General features: G+C 37.8%; 1 protein-coding gene across 1 annotated transcript in view; it reads right to left on the bottom strand.

Annotated features, from left to right (window-relative positions):
* BRINP1 (BMP/retinoic acid inducible neural specific 1) overlaps nucleotides 1-26,161 on the bottom strand; it is a 173,700-nt gene that overhangs the window by 12,804 nt on the left and 134,735 nt on the right. Inside the window, exons 6-7 of the mRNA XM_051979524.1 lie at nucleotides 15,380-15,616; nucleotides 12,141-12,363 (exon numbers count right to left, since the gene is read on the bottom strand). Coding sequence (XP_051835484.1) covers nucleotides 12,141-12,363; nucleotides 15,380-15,616 — 460 coding nt within the window. The remainder of the gene's footprint in view (nucleotides 1-12,140; nucleotides 12,364-15,379; nucleotides 15,617-26,161) is intronic.

Genomic DNA, 26,161 nt, shown 5'->3' on the forward strand with positions numbered 1-26,161 from the left:
GAAAGCAATATTATAGGAAAAAAGGCAAGAAACGAGTTGAACTTTGGGAGTAAACTCTTGAGGTTTTTGAAAACTGATACAGATTCCTTCCATTCATTCATATAAGATATAGGGAGATAAAAAATAGATTTTCACCTGAAATGCTAACTTTGGTGATGGGAAAACTTGATGAATATAAAACACTTTCTGTACAGAGTTTGTAACCCTGTTAGAAAGGACATCGACAGAATGGAGAGTGATTAGAGGAGGAAAAACAGGAAAGCATTCAAAATTGTATGGGTCAAGGACCATGAAAGAAACAAGAGATATTTAACCTGCAGAATAGAAGAAAATAGCTGGCTTCAAGGATCTGAGTCAGGGTTGTCATGTCGAAGAGGGAGTGGTTATTCTGCTTAATTCCAGAAGGCAAAACATAGAACAGAGATTAAAGTTGCAAAGAGGCAGATTTCAACTTAATTGGAAAAAACAAACAAACAACAAACCATCTAACCAAAAAACAAACAAGAACTTTCCTAAAAACCAGAACTATCTTAAGACTGAAAGGGGCTGCCTTGAAAGGTAGTGAGTTCTCCATCTCTACATGTTTTCAATAGGGAAAGGTAAAAGAACATAAAATGTCACAGTGGAATTTTCATTCAGGAACTGGGTACATTAGATAATATCTAAAGTTTTTTTCTGATTGTACGTCTGTGTGATCCAAATCCATATTATCATGAGTTATTTTGATCAGGAGGGAAAGGAAATTTTTCTAAGAGAACAAGACTCATAACTTTTTTCCTCATACCTATTCCTAGAACCACCAAGGGAAAATGCTCAGGAAAATATCACAAAGACATAAAAAGTAATTGTGCTTTCTATTTATAAGCCTACTTCTATAAACTGTGGATCCAAGACAGTGCATGATGGTTACTGAATATATAGCTGGGATAGGGGTAAAAAATAAAATCTGGAGCCAAAAGAATGGAGTTCAAATTCAGTCTGAAACACTTAACAATGTTGTTATTCTGAACAAGTCACTTCAAATCTCTCAGACTTGGTTTACTCAGTTGTAAAGTGAAGATAATAATTGTACTCCCAAATTGATTGTGAAGCTAAAATGAGATAATATAGGGGCAGCTATGTGGCTCAGTGAATAGAGCACCAGCCCTGAACTCAGGAGGACCTGAATTCAAATCTGGCCTCAGAAATTGAACACTTCCTAGCTGTGTGACCCTGGGCAAGTCATTTAACCTCAATTGCCTCAGCCAAAAAAAATGAAATAATATTTGAAGCATGTTGAGAAATAAATACTGGACTTAAAATGAGGAGGCTAGGTTTCTAGTACAAACTCTGTCATTAATTTCAGTGACCTTGGCCAGGTGACTTCCTCTTTCTTACCTTCTGCTTTCTCATCTTTGAGATAAGGGTTATATTCAATAATATAGAGGAAAGAATGCTGGATTTTTTGGAGGAGAAGTTAAGGGGATCTAATTTCAGACCCTGCCTTCTAGACTTATTAGCTATATGATCTTGGACAAGTAACAAACCCTCTGAAACACAATTTTTTCATTTGTAAAATTGGGCATGATAAGTAGAGCCCTACTTCTCAATAGATAAGTATCTACCCTACAGATAAGTAGAGTATCTGTCTCATAGTATTAGTAAGAGAATCAGATGGCATAATATATGTGTAGTTCTTGGAAAAATTTAAAGCACTGCATAAATATCATAATTAGAGCATTCAAGGATCTGTAGTTTTATCAATGGTTGTTAGGTAGTACAGTGCAGGGCCTGGAGTTAGAAAGATTCATCTTTATGAGTTCAAATTTGCCCTCAGATACTTCTTAACTGTGTAACCCTGTCCTAGTCACTTCTCCCTGTCTGCCTCAGCTTCAACATCTGTAAAATGAGCTGGAAAAAGAAACGCCAAGTCACTGCAGTGTCTTTGCTTAGAAAACTCCAAATGATCTCACAGAGCCACACATGACTGATACAATTGAACAAGAATGATATTTTAGCAAAATAAATACTCCTGCCATCAGTGCAGATCCTAACCCATCCCTGATTTGGTAGAGTTTTTTTGAAAGTTATTGAGAACACATATATCCATTATTTACAACGAATATGGTTATATATGCCTACAAACTTAACCAAAACTTACATAGCATCTTAAGGTTTGCAAAGGACTCTACAATCATTATTTCCTTTGATTGCCAAATAATCCTAAGAAGTAAATGTTACACAGAGTTTTAACTTCTTTTTACAGCTGAAGATACTAAATTTGACAAAGCATAAGTGACTTTTCCAGAGTCACACAGTTAATAAGTGTCTCAAGTGGGACCCGAAGAACTTGCTGATTCCAAATTCAGTGCTCTATCAACTAAGAGACAATATCGTCTCTGCATTGGCTAGGTCAGTTCTCACATAAGAAGAGTCTGTCACTGGTCCCATATGTGAAGCTTTTCCAACTTCATAGAATCTATAAGAGTTGGTGCTCTAAAGTCATAGGCTTTAAGAACACAAGATCATTTGTCGACCAGGCTGTGATGTAGCAACAAGGGAGAATTTTTGGGAGGTAGATTTACAATTGTGGATATTGTATAATTACATTCACACATGCTGTATAATTATATATAAATTATGTAGCTATAATTAAAACTGATATAATTGCATAATTATCACATATATTATTATGCATGATTTATTTAATTTGACATTTTATTAAATATAACCAGAAATAATTATTACATAATATATTTATTATTTTTAGGTTTAGTTATTTTTCAGGCATGTTTGACTCATCATGACCCCGTCTGGCGTTTTCTTGGCAGATCTACTGTAATAGTTTGCCATTTCCTTCCTCAATTCAATTTACAGATAAGGAAACTGAAGCAAACAGGGTTAAGTGACTTGATCATCATCATATAGGTAATAAGTGTCTGAGGCCAGATTTAAATTCATGAAGATAAGTCTTTCTGTCTCCAGACCTGGAACTTTCCTCGCTGCCCTCAGAAAATCATTGGGTACTGGGGAAATCAAAGAAGGCTTCACAGAGGAAAGATGATACTGGTTTGCTATTTCCTTTTCTTACTCATTTTGCAGATGATGAAATTGATGCTAATAGGGTTAAGTGACTTGCCCAGTTACAAAATTAATGTGTCTGAGGCTAGACTTGAAATCATGAAGATAAGTCTTTCTGACTCTGGGTCTGTTACTCTATTCACTGCATCATTTAGCTATCCCATTTATAATTATTGTTGTTTATAATAATAATTAAAAATATTTTAACTTATAGGACCAAGTTATCAAAAGCAAGTAAAAGTTTTACAAAAGTGAATTACCCAGGAACTCCAAGTGAATGAATAGTAGTCAGGATTTAAAGCCCAGGTTTCTGCTTCTTAGCACATTTTCCACAAAGAAAAAGTTGCCTTTTTTAATTGTAATAATTCAATCACTACTACTACTACTACTACTACTACTACTACTACTACTACTACTACTACTACTACTACTACTTCTATTACTACTTTGTGATGGGCACTGTGCTATATCTTGGTAATAAAAAGATTAATAACAAAATAATCCCTGACCTCATGGACCTTACATTCTGTCAGAGGAAACACTAAGTAATTTAAAAAGTATACAAATTGATTTTCTGGAGTTGGGGTGGGAGATGCAGGGTTCAGAATTATCCTCAAGAAGCCTTCTTATGGCCCTAAGTAATAGATAGCACTTGAGCTGAACCTTGGAAGAAGCTAGGTAGCCATTGAGACAGAGGAGGCAGCCTCTGAAAAAGCAGAGAAACAATTAGCAAAATGGCATTGAATATAAGAATTACATCAATTTGGTTGGAACCTAGAACATAGGAAGAAAACTAATGGCATAACAAACCTGAAAAAGTAGGCTGAGGTTACTTTGGGAAGGACTTGAAAAGCCAAACAAACCTTTCTTGTCTCTTCCCTTTTGCTCAAATCATTCCATTCTCTTCCTGGAATGTGCTTCCCATCCCATTTCTACCTATCGAAGTTATTCAACAAATTAACTTTCAAGGCTCAATTTAGATGATAGTTCCTAGGCAGCCTAATGACTCGATGGACAAAGCACTGGACCTGGAGTCAGGAGAACCTAAATTCAAATTTAGCCTCAGACAGTTACTATCACTGTTCAAGTCATTTAACCTGTGCAACCTCATTTTCCTTAACTACAAAATAGAGATAATATTATTACCTCTCTCCCAATATTGTTGTAAAAATCTGATAAGAAAGTATTTGTAACGCTCGTAAAAGCTGGAACTCAAGCCCAGATGTTATGACCCACAATTCCAGTGTTCTTTTCGGCATATTACAGTGACCTTCTCTCTTGACAAATAATAAACTGCAGGATCAGTTTATTCTATCAATAGAGAAAACTACTTCTAAGCTCAAGGGCTGGTGGAGAAGGATTATGCATAAATACATGCATATATAAGTATGTATATACATATATGTAAAAGTAGATAAAAAGAAAAATATATATATATGTATATCTAGATATATACTTTCCCTCCCCCGCCCCCCCTTTTTTTTTACTTATGTCAGTCAAGTGAATCAATTGCCCTACTTGGTACAAATACAGAATGACAAATAGGAGCTGAAATGGAAATATGCCTAGCAATTTTGGCTTAAATAAATTCAGTTCGTCACTCTTTTAAAAAAAATACTTCAGTTGCCAGCATTTACTTATCTGCCCCTAAGACTGGATGCTTCGGGGTGAATGTGGCTTCCTGCCTCACTGGCGTGTTTTTATCCATAAATAGAAAAGGGATGCTAAAAACTGCCCCTCCACCTCCCCCACCCCCCAATTAGCCAAGAGTTTTGACGCCATATGCTTGGAGGAGTGATGTGTAGGTTGATGTAACTGATGGACTATACACAGGAACTTGGTATTTTTCATCTGAAGTATAAAAAACCAGTTAATGGGAGTATTTAATACATGCTGAGGGTAAGTTATGGGTCACAGTCAGCTAGAGTCTTCAGTCTGAGGGCCAGCTGAATTTACTGGGGTGTCGAGGTGAGCAAGCTACAGGGGACTTAAAAAGGGGCTGCCCAATAACAACAGATGATGGGATGTAGTAGAAGGAACTCTGTGCTCATAGGCAGGAGACCCAGTTTCCAATCTCAGACCCAACATCTACTAGCTGTGTGGCTCTGGGAAAATCACTTTCTCAAAGCTTCAATTACTTCATCCATAAAATGATCATAACAATAATTACAGAATCTTTACAAGGTTGTTGTGAGGAAAGAATTTGCAAATGTAAAAGCTCTATATACATGACATTCTGAATTATTATTATGGGAACTGTCAGGAAACTATAGTGAGCACAGGTGGGTCTTGCTTTAAGCAAATATGATACATGGAAATCTAAAATCATGAAAACTTGTATCAAAAAAGTTGTTTCTTTTACTAGAGGACACATAAGTCTATAGGCAGATATTGTAGTCTCAGACAATAAGTAGTAAAGAATGATGTTGTTATCAGAAGTCAAAAGTAGGAAAAAATAGGAAGGAAAGGCAAGAATCCAGGTAGGTAAGACATAAGCCTGACAAATATATGGAAACAAAGAAAGACTTACATGAAATAAGAAAAAGCAAAATAAGCAGAGTCAGGAATACACAGTGACTACAGCAATCTAAATGAAAAGAAGAACAGCAAAACAATTGAAGATAAAAAAAAGCCTGGCCTTGGGCCCAAAGAAGAGATGCAAAAAAATACCTTTCACTTCTTGCTCTATTAGATGGCAGGGGCAGGGAGGTAAGGAAGGATCTCCATGGATGTGGAACATTACTTATATTAGAATCTTAAAACATATTAATTTTTTCTTTCTTTCTTTCTTTCTTTCTTTCTTTCTTTCTTTCTTTCTTTCTTTCTTTCTTTCTTTCTTTCTTTCTCTATCTTCACTTTTCTTTCTCTTTCTTCCTTTCTTTCTTTCTGTTCTTTCCTCCTTCCCTCTCACTCTTCCTCCTTTCTTTTCTCTCCTTTTTCTCTCTTTCTTTTTTATTTTTTCCCTTTCTCTTCCCTCCCTCCCTCCTTCCTTCCTTTCTTATTTCTTTTAAAAATTTGCTTGTTGTAAGATATGATTCTCTGAGAGAAGGGAATGAGAATGACATATGAAACATCTTGGTTCTTTAAACCCAAAAGATGTCAATAAAAATCTATTTTAAAAAATCCAAATAGGCAAGTCATGGATGAGGGCATGTCATTATAATAAGTCCAGGACAAAGATAACATTTGAATTAATAGTGGAAGAGAGGTGATATTTGCAGAGACCTCAATCTTTTCTTCATTACAAAAATCCCGATAAAGTCCTTTGTGTATTCAATGGCATATAGTTCTGGACGTAACATTTTAGGGGAAATAAACAAAAAAAAAACAAATTAGCACACACCCAGAGAAGGGCAATCAACTTGACACCATGATATTTTAGAATTTTAAGAAACTAGAAATACTTCCCCCCCAAAAAAAAGATAGGGAGAATTCTGTCTCTAAATGTGAGAGCTGTCATATAGAACAGGTATCAGTCTTGTTCAGAGTGACTCTAGAAGATAAATAGGAGGGCATCATATAACTAAGGAACTAGAAAGTCAATATTATTTTCTATTTAACAGCTTAATTCTTAATCTGAAGATTGTCATCATAGCATTGCTAGTGCCATACATGGCTTTCTAACGCTTACAGTGTTGTCAAGAGGATGGGCTTTTGACACAAAACAAAACAAAGGATCGGAGCCATCAAAAAAAGTGTCATAATTATGACAATAGAGACTGTATTTGAAAGTTCACAACATCTGGCTTGTTTTGCCCTGGTGGAGCATTGGAGAATTGAGGACAAAGAAGAGTATATTAGAGAGTATGCTGGGTGGAGAGTCAGAAATCCTGGCTGTGTGATCTTGGATAAAACTTTACCTCTTTGGGTCACAGTTTTTACTGGTAAGATGAAGCCTATTTGAATAAGATGTTTCTAAGTTTTCTTACAATATTAATACTTATTTCTATGGTCTAAAATTCCATGTTCTAAAATACCTACCCTAATATTTTACATTCAAGGTCTATTCTAGCTGTGTCATTCTAAAGTCTTTGCTTTATACTTTTTTCTAGCTCTAATATTCTAATATACACCTCCACAACATCTCTACTATTTCTCCCCTTTTTCTCTAATACAGGTAGATGATGCGGTGAAGAGAGGACTGAACTTGGAGTCAGGAAGATCTGAGTTCAAATTTGAACTTAGATACTTACTAGCTGTGTAAACATGGATAAGCCACAACTTCATTTTGCCTCAGTTTTTTTCATCTGAAAAATTTTTCAGATTTTTTTTTGTGGGGCTAAGAGCTCCTACCTTCTAGAGTTGTTGTAAGACTCAAATCTCAAAATAACAGTAAAGCACTTAGAATAGTGTTTGACCAACAGTAAATATTATATAAAAGTTAGCTACTATCATTATATGCTCATATAAATATATGATTCATTGGTTGGTCAAAATAGGTCCCAGAGCAAGTCTAACTGGTTATTGTTTAGGCCCAAACTGACACAAAGTAAATGTAAATAGCAATTGTTTCTGTAGTGGCCAGAATATCTGAGGGTCTTTCCCTCCCAGATTGGATTTTTTTATAAGTAGGTAAAAGAGGCCATTCTTTGCCTCAATTCTTCTTTTTCCTTCTTTATTTTTTTAATAATAGCCTTTTATTTTCAAAATATATGTAGATAGTATTCAACATTTACCTTTGCAAAACTTTGTGTTCCAAATTTTTCTCCTAGACAGCAAGTAATCCAATATATGTTAAATATGTGCAATTTTTCTGTACATATTTTCACATTTATCATGCTGATTTGCCTCAAGTCTTTTAGCTTTAATCAGTGAAAGGACATTGCCTCAATCAAACTGAGACATGGTAAAGACCTTGAATTAAAAAGAGTAAGATCTCCCACTGTATCCAGGACTATCTCCAGTTTGATCTACATCTTGCCACTGGACTCAGATGGCTCTGGACAAGAAAGTCAAGCTGGTGACTTTGCCCAAGCTCTCCCTCACTTAAATTCAACTCACTTGCTTGTCATGACTTTACCTCCCTGAGGCCATGATCCCCTTCAAAAATGAAGGAAGAACAACAGCTTATATAGCTATATAGACATATTTGGAAAGAGAAACAAAAAAGTTGACTTTGAAATATGAATTTTTTAACTCTTTAGACCCATTTAACTCTAGAATAAGAGCTCTACATAAAAAAATACTCTCCATCTAAATTTTTCATTCAATCCTTTATCTTAGTAAGAGAGTACTAAGTGGGTTCTCAAACATTATGTCAGTGAAACATAAGGTGAGGGAAGGGAGACTTCAGATAGAAACTTAGTGATGGGCTGATTGTATCTGTCTCATCATCTTCCCAGTTGCTAAGGTTTTTATCTTGAGTGATCTTCCTTCTTCCTCCTCCCATATATCTAGCCAACTTCCAAGCCATGACAATTTTACCTCCATCACATCTCTCTCCTTCCTCCTCTTTTCTCTAGGACAGTGAAGTGGTACAGCAGACAGAAGACTAGGTCCAAAGTCAGAAGGACAATTATATTGTGGATTATATTTTTAAAGGGCATATAAAATGCCTGAAACACATTTGGTGCTCTTCCATGTTTGTCCCTTTCCTTCTCCCTTTATTCCCAGTGGCACAATCTTAGTTCTAGTGTTTTATTCATCACCTCTCACCTGGCACATTGACTTAGCTTCCTAATTGGTATGCCTATTTCAAATTTTTTTCTATTTAAAAAGCTATCAAAGTGCTTTTTTTTCCCCTGGGAAAGATTGTATCATGTTATTTACCTGCTCATCTCATGAAAGCTTTGGTTGTTCTTATTTGCCCCTAGAATCAAATACAAGCTCTTCTAACCTCATTCTAACCTACTTTTCAGTCTTATTGTATTCACTCATTCTCTTATCTATTAGTCCCCAGTACATCCGAACTGGATTTCCTGCTATTGTTCATAAAAAATATTTCATCTCCTAGAGGCAGTCAGGTGGTACTGGCTAGAATGTGGAGCCTTGAGTTAGGAAGACCTGAAATCAAATCCAGGTTTAGAACTTACAAACTACGTGGCCCTGGACAAGACACATTATCTCTGTTTCACTTAGTTAATTCAACTGAAAAATGAGGGTAACAATAGCACTTTGCAGGATTGATATGAAGATTAGATGAGATGTTATTTGTAAAAATTACTTGGTACAGATTCCACACCATGCTTGTTTCTTTCTCCTCTTGCCATCTCTGTCTTGGCCCAGGCCATCTACCATGAGTGAATTTCATCTCCTCCTGACTCCTAGTTTCCTTCATGAACTGAAGTTCAAGTTTAACAACTTTCTCTAAGAAGTCTTCTCTGATCACCTTCCTATCTGGTATGCTTCCCATTAGGTATTTAAATAGTTATTTTGCATGTATTTATATTTTTAAAATCTATTTTCTTATATTTATTATGTGTTTCCTAATAAGAGAATATAAACTTTTTGAGGGTTAGGGCTGTTTTATATTTATCTTTGTGAACCCAGCATTTAATAAAGAACTTGGCACATAGTAGGTGTTCAATGGAGTGTATTAAATGAAATGAACAAATATCAGTAGGAAGAACATCTTTGAGTCTCTACAGATTATTGTAATTTTAACTTGGCCTCCTCAGCACCTAGTGAATATCTCATACATAAATGTCTGTTGATTGATTGGTTGATTAAATTTTTAGAATGCCAAATAATTGTCCTTATAGAATCCCTTCTGACCCTTGTCTATATTTTATGGAACAAATTAAATTACTGAATTTAATTTTTCTTTAACAATTCACAGGCTCCTTGTATCCTCAGTTGGAGAGCAAGCTTACCAAATGTTAAAATTACATGAAGTTCAGCCCTTTCATTTTGCAGATGGAGAAACTGAAGCCCAGAGGGATAATGTTTTGTCCAAGGTTACTTAGCTACTCACTGACAGGGTCTGGCCTAGAACTCAGGTCTCCCGACTCTGAGACTAGGGCTCTTTCTGCTACACTAAAGTATCTTTTTAAAGAGCTGTAAATAGCTCACCTACCTTCAGGAGCTAAATGACAAACTGGTAGACATTTACTTACCCTTTGGTGATGTGAACAGCACCTGGCCAGCAGGCCCGATTTCTCACAGCCTTCAGCAAAGGCATCAAATTGATGTGGGGGGGAAAAAGAGCAGTTCATCTGCAAATGCTAACTTGCTCAGCCAGCAGGCCCAGTGAAAGGTTTCTGGTGTCAGCGCCTGCAGCTGTCACCTCTTAATAGCAGAGAGGTTCCTTACCTTAGTGAGAAATGCTCATTAAATCTTTAGAGCCAGTCCTCAGAAGCACAGCCGCACCAAGGCCGAGCTCAGCCCCACTGCCAGGCCCTCGGTGGAATCGGCAACACTTCCCCAGTGTCATTATGTGCTCTGGAGGGAACTGGACTGATTGTTCATTAGCTCCAGCTATCAATGTCTCCTTTTCAGAGCTAACTAGCCACAAAGAGGCATAAAGTTAGAGCTGGAAAGCACTTTAAAATAGAAAATATGAAACGAGGCCTTGAAAGCAAAAGTATCTGGTACATTTTCAAACAGACACTTAGTGGAAGAGCCAAGGCAAGAACTCGGGACCATTGACCTTTGCCAAGAAGCCACCAGCCAGGGGTAACCTCCATACAGAGAGCCAGGTAAGTTCCCAGGTGCCAGAAATGAGCAAAGAAACAACTGCTCAGTGAGTATGGTTTCTTCCTCCCTGGGCATTAATCCAAGCCCTTCATGGCTTCTTGCAATTGCTTAGAGCCCAACTGAAACCTCTCCTTCCTGAGCAGCATCTTATTCTGTCAATTGTCTATCTCTCAAGGAGTTTGTGTGGTTCAGTAGTGAAAAGAGCACTGGGTTCAAGTTTGTGACTTATCACTAAATAGCTTTGCAAACAGGTATATCACAGGCCTCTATGGGCTTCAGAATAGAGAAGTCAGACTAGACAATTTTCTCAAGTCCCTCCCATCTCTGGTAGTCTATGATATTTCCTTTTTCCATCTACTCTAATAAGTTTACTTTATTTTAATATACTGTTCCTCCTGTGGTTATGATTTCTTCTCCAAGGTGGATGGCAGATTAGGATTAGGGAAAGCAGACAATCACTGAGGGCATTGTTAATACAACTTTTAATAAATGTACACATTTTGAATGCCAAATAAATCCGACAATCCTGGGTCTTCAGAGATTTTTTTTTTTTTTTTTGCTAAGTCAAACAGCTTGTGCTATGAGTGAATGTTTCAAGCTTCCAGTAGCTGTACAATGTCCCAAGTTTTCCTGTGATGTAAAAATGTCTGGTGCAGGCCCTGATCATAGTTAATCTATAAAGCAAATGTGTTTCAAGGTGCTAGTGGATCATAACATCAGAGAATCGAAGAGCTGCAGAATTTTAAGGTTGAAAAGTTCTATGCATATTATCTAGCTCAGACTCATCATTTTATATTTAAGGAAACTGAGACTCTGAGAATACAAGTCGTTTCTCCAAGACCACAAGACTAAGGAGTGGCAGGTATGAGATTACAACCTGGTTCTCTGTCTCCAAGTTCAGAAATTTTAAAAGATAACAAACCAATTTTTCCCAGGATTTTTATCAAGGGACTCCTGATCATAAATCCTTTAGTAGCATTTACATTGAATTTTGTGATCTTGACAAATCATTCCATGGCCTTCAATTTCCTCAATCTATAAAATGAGGCTTTTTGACTAGATGACTCCCAATAATACTAATGAGGGCTATTATGCTTACTCTAGAGCAAGCATTGTGCTAAATGTTTTGCAATTATTTTATTTGATCCTTACAGCAACCTTGGGAGACAGGTACTATTACTAATCCCATTTTACAGATAAGGAAACTGAAAAAAATAAAGGTTAAGTGATTGACTCATAGATCATAGAGCTGGTAATCTGTCTGAGGCTGGATTTAAACTCAAGTATTCTTGCCTTCAGGTTCTGGAATTCATTCCACCTGGCTAAGCCATGAGGTTCTCAAAGTAGGCCATCATTGCCCTTTCCTTCCAAGAACTTTTCCGATGGAAGGGTCCACTGCTCTCAAACCTGGGACTCTTTCAGGGAGAGGAGAAGAGAGGGCTCACCTTTCTCTTGGCAGCTGGTGGTTTGGGTTGTGGCGGCAGCGGACGCTGAGGCCAAAGAGTTTTCGGGCAGTGCGCTGGATCTTCTGTCTCTGAGCTTCAGTGGAGCTCTGGAGCAACTTGTAGCGGTTCTGTAGATCCCAGTCATTCCCCCAATGCTGGTGGATGCTCCCAATGGTCAGAAAATGGTTATTAGGCAGCCTCTTCATGAATGACTTAAATTCATCTGTTAAAAAACAAAAGTCCAAATGAAAAGGATGAGAACAGAAAATGCCCTCCAAAAACATCCACATGCTAACAATGATCACTGAATAAAATAGGCTTGCAAGTTAGGTTACATAATTTAAAATCCCCCATTAATAGAAATCATGCTACCAGTTTCTTTCTTGCTTTCACCTTTCACAAGTACAGGGGTCATAAAAGAGACAGTTTCATTTTTTTCTTTTGCAAAAGGACTCACAGACCATGTGAGTTTGAATGGACCCTTTGAGATCATTTAATCCATCTTCATTTTGCAAAGGAGAAAACAGTTTCAGAGAGGAAAAGTGGTTACCCATTGTCACACAGCAAGTTAGTAGAAGACCCTGAATCCAAGTTTCTAGGACAGGGCTATTTTCCAGCTCTTACGTTGAAGGATTATTAGGATTTGGGTATCATTTATGCTCTAGAAGTGGTTGCAACAAGATGGAAACAATAAGCTTTGAATATGGCAGATCTGAGTAATTTTTTTCAATGTCTATATGATATCACCTAAGATGAGCTAAAGTTAAAGCAAGATTTGGTTGCTCATAAGACCTTTTTACTCTTGGACCTGCAAAAATATTGGGATGGGTGACTTGGTTAAGGGATAGAATGCCTGTCTATCCCTACAGACCCTTAGAATGAAAAAGGCGGACTATTAGTCCTAAGTACTCCACCTGAAGGAAGTAAATAGTACTAACACCTCCTAAGTTCCTTCCACCTCTATTTTTATTTATGAAAATTTTCTTAGTCCATTCAGCAGCTGACCCATTTGTTGTCACAGACTGAGGTTTCTCTCTAGTCTATTTGCATTTATTCTGTGGCTTCAGAGTTTATGGCAGATTGGGAGGGGAAATCCAGGAGTCCGGGGCTCCAAATCCCTGCTCTAACAATCAAGCAGGCTTCCTTACCGAATCCTTCAGTAAGCATAAATAGGCCTCTGAATCTGTGTGTTTTAGCTGAGTTCTGTTTAAGCCTAACCATTTGGGGACATGAAGTCATTTCTGCCTGGGGGGAGGAGTTGACAGTCTTTAGCTGTAGTTGGTCATTAATCCGATGAAATTACCCAGAGTTGAAGCTGTTAATGCTATTATAGGCTGAAAATGAAAAGAAGAAGGAGGAAAAAAAAATCAAGCCACAGATGCATATATGGATTTCTCTTCTTAATGGGTGATGCTGTTTTCAATTGATACATACATGGGCATTAGAGAATGAATGTCCTTGTGGGAAGCAGGCACAATGCATAAGTCATCTAAGTGGTCTATTCAGCTTAATACTTGGCTTCTCATCTTCTTGTCTTTCCCCACCCAAAGTGGTTTCTCTTTCTTCCCAAGAATTTGATTCAGAGAAGCCAGCCAGATTTTGCATGCAGCCTCCCTTTGACAAGAATGAGGAGTTATAAGGATAGAATTCTTTCTACATTTTTATTCTCACAAACATGTCTTTTTTTTTGGATCAACAACAACAACAAAATAATATAAATTGTGCCACAGACTCCTTTTTATTTCACAAATTCTGTACAATTTTAAAGGGACTGTGTAACATTAGCAGCTTTACCTCAGTAATGTGACCTTGCAAAAAATAAACTAGGAGTAAAATTGCCAATAGCATATAAAGTCAGAATGTTGGAGTGAGAATGACTCTTAGGACACTAAAATATCAACACATTGAATATTAGAGCTGGAAGGACCTCCTTAGAATAGACTGCAGAAAATAGAATGCCTAAATGGGAAGACAATGTAAACAATAGAATGTGTAACAGAATATTTAAAACAGGCTATTAGATCTAGATGGAAGGGACATTTTAACATAGAGTGTTAGAATATAGATTCTGATAATCTTATAATTGGAGGAAATGGTGCATATTGCTAAGTAGGTGATCAGAAGCATGGAGAAGGTTATCAAGCTACTCCACCTGGTCATCCCAAGTACCAGTGCAAACACAAGTCAGGCAGAACTTTGTAAGAGAAAAATTACTTCTTGCTCTAACCCTCCCCAGTTTTTATATAGGGCACTTTGTACTCTTCTATGTATTTTGATTTGCTCGCCAAACAGGAGTGTGAATATCTCATGCTGTGGAAGCAAAAAGTTTTTCATCCCATCATTAGATTTATTTTGATCCTTTTCTAAATAGTTTGAGGCTATGCACAGTCAAGATTGAATGGTGATCTTTACAATGCTTTTACCTAGAGAGTACCAGAATTACTGTGCTCTTGTTCAGCGAGTCTTGGGACTATTTACAGTAACTATTCCATTACTTGTCATTTATGTCTTTGAACTTTTAAAGGGACCTAGGGAACACATGGAAAAGGACACTAGCGATGGTCTTGGTTGGAAGTCAGGGGTAAGGGAGATCTCTGTCAGAAGGCAAATGATCTTAGTTCCACACTTTACTATTGCATTTACTTGTTATACCTTTAATAAATATCTTTACCTCCCTGACAAACAGGGAAATGTTTCTGAAATATTCTTGTTCTCCAAGGAATAGTTGGGGATCATTTACTATCTTCATCCAGAGCTTATTTTAGTTTTGGTGACTGTTGGATGTTACATTTTTGTTGTTGTCGCTCGTACAGTGATTCTATACCTCTCTCATTTACCTCCCTCCCTTTCTCCTTCTTCTTCCTCCCTCTCTGTGTGTCTCTCTGTTCAGGTGTCTTTCTGTCTCTCTCACATACCCCTTCTCTCTCTCTCTCTCTCTCTCTCTCCTCTCTCTCTCTCTCTCTCTCTCTCTCTCTTTCTCTCTCTGTCTCTGTCTGTCTCTCTCTGTCTCTCTCTCTGTCTCTCTCACATACCCCTTCTCTCTCTCTCTCTCTCTCTCCTCTCTCTCTCTCTCTCTCTCTCTCTCTCTCTCTCTCCTTTCTCTTTCTCTCTCTCTCCTTTCTTTCTCTGTCTCTGTCTCTCTGTTTCTATCTCTCAGAGACACACACCACACACACACACACACACACATACACACGCACACACAACAACACAAGGTCATCAGTTGGTAGGGTCCTTACCTGAATTCTCCAGGTCCTTATAGGCTTCTGTCCAAGATTTGGCCATGTTGGCCAAGGTGTACTCCATGATCTGGATGTCAGTGATTGGGCAGTTGCACTGTGGGAATTCCTCCGCACACTGACATCGGCACTGGCTGTTCTTACACACATACTCGCCCTCCCCATTGCACATTATGTAACTCAAGGCTGACTGGACAAATTTCTCTTGTAGATACTGAGGGAAGATTATCTGAAGACCTGCATGAGAAGATAAAAAGGGCAGAAGGGAGAAAAAGGACATTAAACAGAAGTTATTTCATTAACTATTAGGAAAAGTAACACACTGGAACTTAAGGCTGCCAGGTTTCTTCTGTTGTTACAACTGAAATCTTTTAGGATGGACCAAAATTCAAGCACTGTGGAGGCCCAAGGAGATCTCTTTTTCAACCATGTTCATTCCAATTCTACTTACTATGCAATGTCCTTTTTCTTCATGGATAAGTTGTTGTTTTAGTGTAAGAATATCCTCCATTGCCATAGATCTTAACTCCTCTGCCACTTTCCTAAAATTTCTTATGAGCTGACATGGTCAAAATATGCATCAACTGATCGGAAATGCTCTATTGAGAAACTTCTTCCTATTTAGTTAGTTTGGTATTTGAATAAGAAATCAGGCTTGGAAATTTTTTTAAAAAGGGAAAAGGACCTTTTTCTACACACACACACACACACACACACACAAAATATTTATAGCAGCTTTTTTCATAACATCTAAGAATTAGAAACAAAGGGATGCCTATTGATTGGAAAATAGGTAAACCGACCATAGTATATTATTGTACTGGAATATCATTGTACTACAAGAAATGAGCAGGATGATTTCTGAAAAGTCTAGAAAGATTTACATGAACTGGCGCATGATGAAGAGAAAAGAAACAGAATGTTGTACACAGTAACAGCAATATTGTTTAATAAAGAATTGTAAATGATTAAGTATTCTCAGCAATACAATGATCCAAGAAAATCCCAAAAGACTGATGTTGAAGCATACTGTCATGATCCAGAGAAAGAACTGAGATACTGAGTGAATATAGACTAGAGTATGCTATTTTTCACTTTTTTTCTAATTTTTCCTTTTGTTCAAGTCATCTTATACAAAATGACTAAAAGGGAAATGTTTTACATGATTACATATGCATAACATATATCATTGGTTACCATCTCAAGGAGGAAGGAGGGAAGAGAAGAAGAAAGGAGAGAATTTTAGACTCAAAACTTTAAATAATTTTTTTTTTTTAAATCAGGGGGGAAGCAGCTAGATGGCACAATGGATAGAGCACCAGCCCTGGATTCAGAAGTGTAATGGGCTGAAGCTGAGCAGATGCACTGAGTTCGAGCACTTAAGGATAATTAGCAATTGGACAATACTCTATTAATATATGCTTGGAGAAAGAATGGCCCTGCCTACTCTCTGTGCAAGTTTGGTGTGTTGTATAAGGAGAGTAGAAAATTTGGTGGGTGGAGTGTGAGAGCCAGAGGCACTGCTGGGCAGATTTGCAACAGGATTGCTCTCACTTCATATTGCCATTCCCCTTCACCTCCGCAAAAAATAAAGACCAAGGATTTTCCCTTATCTTGAGTCCGGCTGATTTTAAAATACTCTAGGTGTTAAAGTGGTCATCACACAGAAGGTCCTGAGTTCAGATTCAGCATCAGACACTTAACAATTCCTGGCTACGTGACCTTGGTCAAATCACTTAATCCCAATTGCTTCACCAAAAAAATCAGGTCTGGGGATAACTAGGTGGCACAGTAAATAGATCACTGACCCTAGAATCAGGAAGACCTGAGATAAAATCTAACCTCAGATACCAGCTGTATGCCCTTGGTCAAGTCACTAAACACTAATTATTATTATTTTTAAAATCGGGCCTGGACCTGAATTTTTTTAACTTGTTAATAGCTAGCATTTATATTGCACTTTAAGTTTTACAAAACATTTTTCATTTATTACAAATTTTACCATTATTAAAACCCTGTGTGATACCTCCCATTTTATATATGAGGAAAACAAGGTTGAGAGAAGTTAAATAAATACCTGAGAATAGCTAATAATTCTTTATGGCAAGATTCGATTTTAGATTTTCCTGATTCAACTCTTGCACTTTCTCTAGTAGCTCAAACCTTACACTTCTCAGCATAGCTATTAAGAAAGGAAAATCACTTTCCAGGCTGATTCTGGAGAGATATTTAACACTGCTAAGAAATCTTGCTCATTATTGAACTTAAGCAACAAACAAGTACCTTAGATAAACTATATATAATATTTTGGAACAGATTCTTTTTGCAGCCCAAGACATCTTGCCCAAGAAGATGCACAATAACTACAGTGATGGCCCTTTCCCTCTCCTCCTATTGCCTCTCACATTTTGATGAATAAAGCAGTTCTAGGCAAGAATATATAGCATATAAGAGTTTATGTTCCCTTATTATCAAAGACCTGAGAGCGGAAACTCCTGATGCCAATGCTTCTTAAGGATCCACTATATTCTGCTGATTAAGATGTTTGGAAAATGTATGATAATAATAAAAAATTGTTAAACATATAATAGGTTCAGATCATTGTGCCAGTCATTGGGAGGTATACAAAGTTTAAATAAGACATAATTTTTACTTTCATGGACTTTACAGACCAGAAGATGGATAAGAAATCTAGTCAGTTTTTACAATATATACTGTTGTGCAATAAGAACATCAGTGATACAAAAGAAAAGACCACTTAGGAACTATCAAAAGGGGAGATTTTTATTGATCCAGTGAGTTAGTGAAGGCTTCATGGAGAGGATGGCTTTTGATTTGGACTTTAGAATTAAGTAGGGAAAAGACAGGCAATAGGACATTCCAGATGAATAGGCAATAGCATGCACTATATGGTGTGTTTTAAGAATAGCCAATATAGTCTCTTGAGAGGAAGGAGTATTGACCATCAAAAAATAGGTCAATGGAGGTTACCCAACAATTTCCTGAAAATTTATCTAACACTTAATGAGTGTGCACTCTAGGAATATGACATCATCAAATACAAGATTTTACCTGTGTCCCTCCTCTTTTTATCACCTAGAAAATGATGATGATGATTATATAAAAACAAAGAAAAGATGATATTCTTCTATACTATTCTGCCTAAATGGACAAGGATAAAAATAATCAGTAGCTGAAAGGAGAGAAGGGGATAGAGCTAGGGCTGAAGAGGCTCAGAATTGGAGACAATGAATGTTGGAAGCCAAAGATATTTCTAAAGACAATCTATTATGATAATAAGACCCAAACATAGATAAATATAGAGATAGAAATTGGACCTGGGAAGAAACAGGTGCGGAAACTCTTTCTACCAGTAAAGAGTTACACTAAGAAATCAAGTGTCAAAGAAGGGACCAATGTAGTTTCATCCTACCTTTCTTTCATCCTATCTTTCATCCTGCATGGTGAGGCGAGTAGAAGTTAAAGATAAATTTCCAGGTGTGACCTGAAAGAGAATGTCCCTGACAAACTGAGGACCATTGACAATATCCCAGGGAAAATTGAATCCACATGGGACTTGGCTATTTTCTTCCTGATGTGCTTTGATTCTCTTTTTCTCTTCCTACCCTTTTCTTCTCATCTATCTCTCCAACAGTCTCTTCTTTCCTATTTCTCTTTCAGGTTTTGCTATAATCCATGTTCTCTATCATACATCCTCTGCCCAGTGCTTTGCATTCAGCAGTGAGAATAAAGCAATACCAAATAAATGAATGGAATCTAGTCAATGAACTACCTATAGGAAACTTTCCTGTGCAGAAGATTTAGGATTATGGTCTGGCTTCCAACATTCACTGTTTTCAATTCTGAGACCCTTCAGCCCCACCTCTAATCCATTCTTTCCATCCCATTACAAATTATTTTTATCTTTGTCCATTCATATAGAATAGTATAATTTTCTAAGTGATAAAGGACACCCTGCCCCCCAAAAACAGTATCTTTAAGAGGCAGGCAATGAAAGGATTATTCTTCCCATTTTTTCAGATGGGAAAACCAAGGCTCATTAGCAGGAGTGTCAGCTCAAGTTTCTCTATTTCAAGATCAAGGTTCTTTCTATATTACCATGCTGCTGTTCTATTTCCATGTGCTTGCTCATCATTTTCTCTATCCCCTGTGTGTGGGGAGAACATTTTCTATTCTTGGTTTCAGCCCAAAAGGAACTTGAAGAGCAAGTTTTTAGAAAAATGCATCAAATCGTCTCTTAGTTTGGCAAGGATTCAAAAGGAGGTATTACCTTCTATGTTTAATGTAACTGTAGGAAAAAAAGATAGAAAAAGCTTGGCATTGGGGGCTTTTTTATGAGCAGTTGTAACACAAACAGGCTTCTCTTTAAAAACGGAAACTCTGTCCGTGCCTCCGCGTCTCTGAGGCAGGATCTCTTGGGTAATTTTGAAAGAGAATAATGAAGACAGAGGCAATTAGAAAGTACTTTTCTGCAAAATGTCATTAACTGTTGAAAGTTACATAACTATTTTGTTAGCAGCAGGGATTCACAAGCAGCCATGGCCAAAGACTTCTCTCAGTCACCTGTGTTCAACAAAGAAGCCCAGTTCTGGCCTCATATATTGGCGCCTCGTTCCCCGTTTCCCATTTCAATGGGAGCCATAAATATCTTGGGGCAGAATTTGGCCCATAGAATCCCTGTTGTGCGGATATCCAGCTGCTGTTTGCTGTGGGATATCTTGTTCTCTGTAGCTCCCAAGGAATCACACACGTACATACACACATTATTCCATATTTGCTTATATGCAAGTAATAATAATTCAAATTTATGGAATAATAATTCATATGCAAATAATATGACATGTTTCCAGTGCTTTAAGGTTTATTCTCTTCAAAATAACCCTGTGTTTGGTAATTCAAGGTTAATTATCTTTATTTCACAGATGAGGGGGTGTCAATCCAGACAGGGCAAGGGATTTGCCTAAGTTCACACAGCTAATAAGTAGATAGGAAAATGAGAACTTGGCTCCAGATCTGGTGCCCACATGAGTTACAAAGGATGTCAAAAAAAATCAAAGGCCGCTCTTTTGTGAAGGTTATAGATTCCACTGCACAATTGGTAGGACTTACAAAAATTCTGATTTTCATTTCAAAACCAACTCACCCACACTGAACATATGGATTTTTTTTGTTTTTTATTTTTTTCTCTCAGACTACTTAGAATTTTAAATGTGATGCCTTCAATATGCAGGATGTGTGGGCAATGAGAGATGTGTGAACATTAAGAAGAAGACCATGACTTTATGCTTCTTTCTCCTTATTACTTCACACGGTGACTGTTGGGACTTGATATATGGAAACTTAATATATTTAATCCTTCTATATTTGATCCTGACATAGCATGTACCTTTTCCATTCTGATCACTTTAGTTTGACCAAGGGAAGAGTAAGGAAAAGGAAAAGAAGCATTTATATAGTACTTACTATGTGCCAAGTACTGTGCTATGCATTTTACAAATCCTTCCCATATATACTCACAACATCCCTGTAAGGTAGATGCTGTTATTATCTCCATTTCACAGTTGAGGAAACTGAGGCAAAAAAATTAATGCAATTTCTTCAAGGTCACACAGCTAATAAGTATCTGAGGTTACATTTAAACTCAGGCCTTCCTGTCTCCTAGACCAGAACTCTATTTCCTGTATCATATTCTTGTTTTTATCACTTATTTCACTTGTATCTGACTCTTTGTGATCCCATTTGGAGCTTTCTTGGCAAAGATGGAGTGATTTGCTATTTCCTTCTTCAGCTTATTTTACAGAATAAATGGCAATTGTTTCTATTCTGGCCAGAAATTCTAAGGATCTTTCCCTTCCTTTCAGATTGATTCTTTTGTGAAGGCAAAGTAAGTCATCTTTTGCCTCCATTCTAACCCAACCTTAATTGCTGAATGGGTATTGCCTCAAACAAATTGAAATCTGGGAAAGACTTGAGCTTAAAAAGGTCATCTCCCACTGCATCTGGAGCCATCACAAGATATCTTAACATATGTCTTGCCACTGATGACTCTGGAGAAGAAACGGCACATTAAATCTGCATCATTTACAAGTCAAGACATTACCCTTCTGATGTCACGGACCCTCTCTGAGAATTAAGAACAAACAAAAATCCTTTTATAATTGAGGAAACTGAAGCAAAAAGGGTTAATTGACTTGCTTCACACAGCTAAGTGCCTGAGGCCAAATTTGAACTCAGAAAGTCCTGACTCCCAGCACTCAATCCACTGCAAATCTAGATGTCTCTAAACCCATGCGATATTATTATTCCATTGATTCTTATAGTAATCCAGAAGATGGGTACTATTTATTATCTCTATTTTGTAAATTAGGAAACTGAGGCAGACTGTGATTAACCTGCCCAGGTCACAAAACTAACAAGCACCCGAGGTAGGAATTGAATTCAGGTCTTGCTGATTCTGGGTATAGTGCCTCTATGCTGTCTAGATAATGACACTCTTTACCAGACTTAAAAAGCAATTTGTTTAAGATTCCCAATTGGAACTTCATCCTAAGTCTTCTACTTCTTAGTCCAAAGCTCTTTCCATCACTCCAAAAGGGGTCTTTTTCTTCTATTATATCTATCCTCTGAGTTGGAAGACAATTTTCTGCCTAGCTCCTCAAAATTACAAAATTACTCAAATTCAGGCACAAATGTACAAGCTTTTCTAGAATCATTCTAACAATTTTCCAGAACAGTTCGATATAGACTTTGTCCCTGCAGTCCCTTGCTCTCAGATTACTTTTGCATATATTCATCACTCAAACTTCTGACCTCCTTTGCCATTTAGGGTCTCATTGAAATGAGACATTAAACATTCCCTTGTATCATGTGTCTGGGTCATAGGTACATTTGGACAGATCCTATTCTTTTCTTTCCTTACCTCACATCAGATAGTTAGTGAATATTTGGTAAATAACAAAAGGGATAGGGCTTGATGGATTTTAAAATTAAACAGGAAGCATCAAAAATGGAAACTGAGTCATAGCTCTGAAGATGGGACCTGACCTCAGGCACACTGGCTCTGTTCCCTGTACTGGTCTGGTTTAGCCTTAAAGCTCAGATGGGTTTTACCTTGGGGAGAAAGTATATTTGGGGAATATCCCCTGAGCCCAAGACAGAATCAGAATATCCAGTTTGAGGCTGTCTCTTTTGTCATTTATCAGATGTATGATCTTGGGCAAATCCTTTCCTTTCCACGGCCTAGATTTATTCTCAGGTAAAACGAGGGGATTGGGCTGGCTGATTCTGAATTCATCTTCTAGCACAAACTCTCTTAGAGGAGCCTGAAAAATGTCTGGAGCCACGCAAGACCATCACGGCTCACTCAAAGCCCCTTTAAGGCAGAGACCATTTCACATAGGATTTGGACCAAGAAGGGCCCTAAAGATCAAATACAATCCCTTCATTCTACAGATGAGACAACCAAGGTCCTTCAACGGTGAGGTGACTTTCTTCAAGGTCAGATAAGTGGTGAGGAACCGAGTCTGACTCCAAGCTCACGGCAAACACTCTGCCATAACTTCCCCTTCCTCATCGTATACCCTAAGCACCTACACGGGCGCTACCCTCCCTGTCAGAACCTGATAAATCTTTCCTGACTAAATAGTTTGCTTTCTGACCTATTTCATTAGGAGCTAAATGCACGTCCTCTTCTGGTATCAAGGAGAGGCAAACTGTACCAGATGAGGGAGATGGAGAAGGAAAAAAAAGATCCTCCTGCGATGGAAGATAAATATTTTTCTCTCCCATTAGAGCACCAGAATGCAACCCCCTGTAGACATCGTCAAGCCCTATAGGACTCCCAGCTGTTGTCTTGTACCTGGTAAGTTCTGCCTGTCAGATTCTGTCGGTTTCTGAAACGCACGAGGCAGAGGGAATAATAACTCCGGGTGAACTGCCTGCAAGCCTCCCAGCCTGATCTCCTTCCTCACAAAAGGCCCAGGGATTTCAGACTGGCAGATAAAGGACTTTATGGCTGGAACAGCAGCACTGAACTCCAGTGTAATGAAGGCACGCAGGTCAATTACCCATCTGTTTGTGTTTCTATTGCGCTGAATTACAGTATCCATCGCTGACAGCTCATTGGAGTGGAATGGAAATAAGACAATAATTCACCGGGTGAAACTGTGCAGAAAGGGCGAAAAGGCTGTGATCTCATTCAGAAGTTCAGTCCTGTCTCCGTGATGGGTCATTTACGCTGTGGGAAAGGGAGACAGGCAGCCACAGGGCTCTTGCAATTTCATGAGACCACTTGTTTGCCTTCCTTCTTGAAGGGAGTAGGAAGTGGGGTTTGGTTAAGGTCCAGATCACAGAACCGCAGAATGTCACAAGTGGAAGGAAGAGGAATCCCCTTTCTAACACCCCCAACAAGTGGTTTTCCAGATTCTGCTTACAGATCTCCGGGGATGATAAAGCCGCGATTTCCTACGGCAGCCTATGCCATTTTTCTATAAGAAGGCTTCCTCCTCCCCCAATATATGCATGGAATTATTGTAGCATATAAATATATTATTTTGTAGTTATAGATTAATATAGGAAAAAGAGACATTTTTATAAAAATAACTGCTAACATTTATATTAAATACTGTGCTACAATTACAATTATTAGCTCATTTGATGCTCACAACAACCCTGGGAGGGAGGTTCTATTATCATTTCCACTTTACAGATGAGAAAACTGAGGGAAGCAGAGGTTAGCAGTGACTTGCCCAGGATCACACAAGATCTGAGGCTGCATTTGGATTCAACTCTTCCTAACTTCAGGCCCAGGCTTCTATTTCCTATGCCAGCATTAAGATGAAAAAGGCTACAGATTTGGAGATGAAAGCAAATTTCAAGGTTAGTCATTTAGTCTAATGTTCTCATTTTATGGTTGAGGACCCAGGGACCAGAGAGGTTAAGTGGTTGCCAAAGGTCACACACAGGTAGTAAAGGACAGCTAGAATTTGAACTCAAGTCCTCTAAATTCAAAGCCTGTTCTCTTCCAGAAATCCCCTTCAGTACAACTCCACTACTGCTGCTACTGTAAATCTGTCTCCCAGGGCCAAGCAAAAGAATCCCCATTTTACTTGCCATCCCTTCAGACAATTCTGTGCCCTAAAGAACTCAATCCACTAAATTTTAACATCCAGGTTAGCTGGGATATAGGGGGCTGTAATCGCTGTCATCTCAGGAGGTGAGGCTGGTGAAATTCTTGAATTTGGGAGTTCTGAACTCTAGAAGCTCTAGCGAAGAACTAGTTCATTACCATAATTCTGCTTTTTTCTCCTTCCATTGGTAAGTAGAGAAAGTCACATGGCTCAGTATATTTACTTGGTCCCATCTCATCAATGATCTTTCATTAAATTCCTATTATGTGACAGGCACCCTGATAAGCAGAGTGAGAGAATTAATTATTATGTAATAGATAACAATAGATTGTAGCACCTAATTTAATTTCTATATCTCTATTTATTTCTCTTTCTCTTATGGAAGAGAAGTTACTACTTCCAGAGAGTCAGGAAAAACTTCATTTTTAAAGTGGCATTTGAACTGAGTTTAGAAGGCAAGTAGATCTGAACAGAGAAAAGAGTTGAAGAGTGAGTGCATTCCAGGCATGAACAACATACAGTAAAAAGGCAGAGAGACTGGAGGAGGGTTTTCTGTGAAGAACAATAAATTGTGACATCTGCCTGGAATGAGAGTGTTAGAAAGGAAATAATATGTAAGAAAACTAGAAAGGTGGGAGGGTGCCAGGTTGCGAAGTATTTTAAATGCCAGAAGAATTTATAATGGATTTTTGAGCCAGCTGGGAGCCACTGTAATTTGTTTGAGACTTTATGAAATGATCAACATGCACTTTAAAAAAATTGCCTGGGCAGCTGTATGGAAGATAAATTGGAGTGAGGAATGAGAGGAGATGAAGATCTGAGGAACCGTGGTGGCAAGTTAGTGTAGAGGGGGGAAAGAAAGGTACACAAGAGAAGCTAAAACTAAAAGAATTGTCAACTGTTTGATTATTAGGGCAGAATGACTATGAGGAATCTAGGTGACTGAATAGTCTTTGACAGCAATAGGGAAAGTCAGAAGAATGGAGAAGTTTATGGAAAAGATAATTCTATTTTGGATATGCTGAGACTGAGATGGATATGGGACATTCTGTTCAGTACAGCCAGGCAATTTAGAATGTGAAATAGGAATGCAGGAGACAAAGTCTTACTTAATAAAAAGATCAAGTCATCTGAAGAAAAATGGAAAACCAATGGAACTGCTGAAATGACCAAGTTTGGGAGAGCAGAAAGAAAAATGAAGAAAGACTTGTAGTTAGCCTTGGGGACATGTCGAATTAGCAAAGCAAACTGAGAAAGTCCATTCAACTAAGAGGAAAACCAAGAGAGAGTACTGTCATTACAACTCCAAGAAGAAAGAATATTAAGGAAGAAAAAGCTAGCATGTAGAATTTTAAAATTTGCAAAAGCATTTTACATTTGTGATTTCATTGATCCTCACAACAATCCTTTGAGATAGATGCTTTTTTGTAGATGATGAATATGAGACTGAAAGATATTTAATTGACTTTATTAGAGTCACAACAGGTTAAGTGTCTGAGACAGAGTGGAAAGAGAGGTCAAGGAGGAGGAAGGCAGAGAAAAGGTCAATAGATTTGGCAATTAAAAGATGTTTGGTGACTTTGAAGAGAACAAGTACAGTTGAATGATAAGAATTCAGTTGAATGGCAAGAAG

This window comes from Antechinus flavipes, chromosome 2, assembly GCF_016432865.1.
Source record: "Antechinus flavipes isolate AdamAnt ecotype Samford, QLD, Australia chromosome 2, AdamAnt_v2, whole genome shotgun sequence".
Classification (NCBI taxonomy): Eukaryota; Metazoa; Chordata; class Mammalia; order Dasyuromorphia; family Dasyuridae; genus Antechinus; species Antechinus flavipes.